Raw genomic sequence first — 2563 nt, 5'->3', positions numbered from 1 at the left:
CCAAAGTTTAGAACTGGATCACTTGGCCCTTTCTCTTCTTATCTCCTCCCAGTTCAAAATGCTTGCATCTCTTAATGGCCAGCATCCTCTTGGATCTGCAGTTAGGCTCAACACATTCTAGCCGGAGCACAATCTTCTTTGTGGTCTTAGCCTTCTTCCGGAAAATTGGCTTTGTCTGCCCACCATAGCCACTCTGCTTCCGATCATAGCGCCTCTTTCCCTGGGCATACAAGGAATCCTTGCCCTTCTTATACTGTGTCACTTTGTGAGGTTGATGCTTGCCACACTTCTTACAGAAGGTTCTTCGGGTTTTAGGTACGTTGACCATCTTTGCAGAAGGGCTGGTCTGTCTGTCTGATGAAAACCAGAAACAGCTTCCGAGACACTCCGGTCCCTACATTCTTTTAAGACACTCATTCTGCCCCCAGTTAAAACAGTACTTAGTAAGGAGGTTTTAAGTCCAGAAGTTATCTGGAACCATTCTCTAAGGGTAAATCATTCTCTAAATACCTGAGATTGGGTAATTTAGAAATAAAATAGGTTTATTTAGCTCATGGTTCTGCAGGCTTGGAAGTTCAAGGACATGGTCACCCTCATTTCTGGTGAAGGCGTCATAACATGGCAGAAAAGGTCAAAGGAGAAGTGAACAAGTGCAAAGAGAGTAAAACCTGAAGAGCATCTGGCTTTATAACAACCCACTATTATGGGAACTAATCCATTCCTGTGAGACCTAATCCAGTGTTACCAGAGGCAGAATGCAAAGTCATTTCATGAGGGATCCACCCCCATAACCCAAACATTTCCCACTAGGTCCCACCACATGGGGATCAAATTTCAACGTGTGTTTAGGTGGAGACACACAAACCATATCCACGTTATACAAAAATTAACTCAGGATGGATTGCAGACTTAAATATAAAATGTAAAACTATATAAAACTTTTAGGAAAAAAAGAAAATTTGGAGGATTTAGAGATAAGTGGTGTTCTTAGACTTGCCATTAAATGTATGATCCATAAAGGAAAAATTAATTAATTGGACTTAATAAAATTTAAACGTTTTCTTGGTGAAAGGCCCTATTAAGGGCATAAAAATACAACATATAGACCAGGAGAAAATATTTTCATACCTCCTATTTGGCAAAAGACTAGAATCTAGAATACATAAAGAACTCTCAAAATTCAATATTTAAAAAATAAATAATATAATTAGAAAATAGAAAAAAGACATGAAACAGTTCACTAAAGAGAATATTCAAATGACAAATGCATGAAAAGATTTTCAATATTATTAGCTATATTTAATGTAAATTAAAACCACAATGAAATGTTACTACATACCTAAAGGGTGGCTGAAATTAAAAACTGACAATATCAAATGCTGGTGAGGATGCATAAAAGCTGGATCATTCATACACCACTGATGGGAATGTAAAATGTACATGAAAATAAATTAGTTTGGCAGTTTCTTTTAATATTAAACATGCAACTATTATATAGCTCAGCAATTGCATTCTTGAGCATTTATTCCAGAGAAATAAAAACATATTCACACCAAAAAATCTGTATGTGAATGTTTATAGTGACACTGTTCACAATTACAAAAAAAAAATTGGAAATAATTCAAATGTCCCTCAATGGGTAAATGTTTAAACAAACTGCAATACATCCATGCCATGAGATACTGCTCAACAATGGAAAAGAAAAACAACCTGGATGAATCTCCAGATGATTTTCTGAGTGAAAAAACAAAAATCCCAAAATGTTCTATATTATATGATTCCATTTAAATAGGAAGTCAGGGTGGAAAGACATTGGGGGTGGATATAAAATGACAACATGAGGGAATCTTGTTCTTTATCTTGACCTTATCAATGTTAATATCCTTGTGTGATATTGTACTGTATTTTTGCAAGATGTTACCAGTGGACATAACTGGGTGAAGTGACAGAGGATCTCTTGTTTCTAAAAATGTAAGAAGTAAACCAGATACAAAGAAATATGATGTAAAGAAAACCTCATTTACAAGTTCATGTCCTTTGCAGGGACATGAATAAGCAAACTAACACAGGAACAGAAAACCAAACACTGCATGTTCTCACTCATAAGCAGAAGCTGAACAGTGACAACACATGGACACAAAGACAGGAACATCACACACTCGGGCCTGTGGAGGGGTGCGGGGGGAAGGGGAGGGAGAGCATTAGGACAAATACTTAATGCATGCATGGCTTAAAACCTAGATGATGTGTTGATAGGTACAGCAAACCACCGTAGCACATGTATACCTATGTAACAAACCTGAATGTTCTGAACATGTATCCCAAAACTTAAAGTAAAATTTAAAAAAAAAAAATACAAGAAAACCTCATTCACAATCCGGTGCATCTAGTCTTCCTTTTGTTTGCAATAGTTCTCAATCCTGGATGTTTTAACTCCCACAGTAGACATTTGATGATGTCTGGAGACATTTTTGATTGTCACAATTGAAAGAGCGACACTGCATCTAGTGGGCAGAGGCCAGGAATGTTGCCAAACATCCTGAAATGCACAGAACAGCCCCCA

General features: G+C 37.1%; 1 protein-coding gene across 1 annotated transcript; it reads right to left on the bottom strand.

Moving 5' to 3' along the window:
• Window positions 1–6: 6 nt before the first annotated feature.
• On the bottom strand, window positions 7–391 carry LOC108300753 (60S ribosomal protein L36a). Its single transcript, XM_017523669.2, has one exon. The coding sequence runs from the start codon at window positions 326–328 to the stop codon at window positions 8–10; it is 321 nt and encodes a 106-aa protein (XP_017379158.1). The 5' UTR covers window positions 329–391; the 3' UTR covers window position 7.
• Between the last annotated feature and the right edge of the window lie 2172 nt (window positions 392–2563).

Source organism: Cebus imitator, unplaced genomic scaffold (assembly GCF_001604975.1).
Source record: "Cebus imitator isolate Cc_AM_T3 unplaced genomic scaffold, Cebus_imitator-1.0 Scaffold0, whole genome shotgun sequence".
Taxonomy (NCBI): domain Eukaryota; kingdom Metazoa; phylum Chordata; class Mammalia; order Primates; family Cebidae; genus Cebus; species Cebus imitator.
Note: the sequence above shows the minus strand (reverse complement) of the source record. Positions and strands in the feature narration are given on the sequence as shown.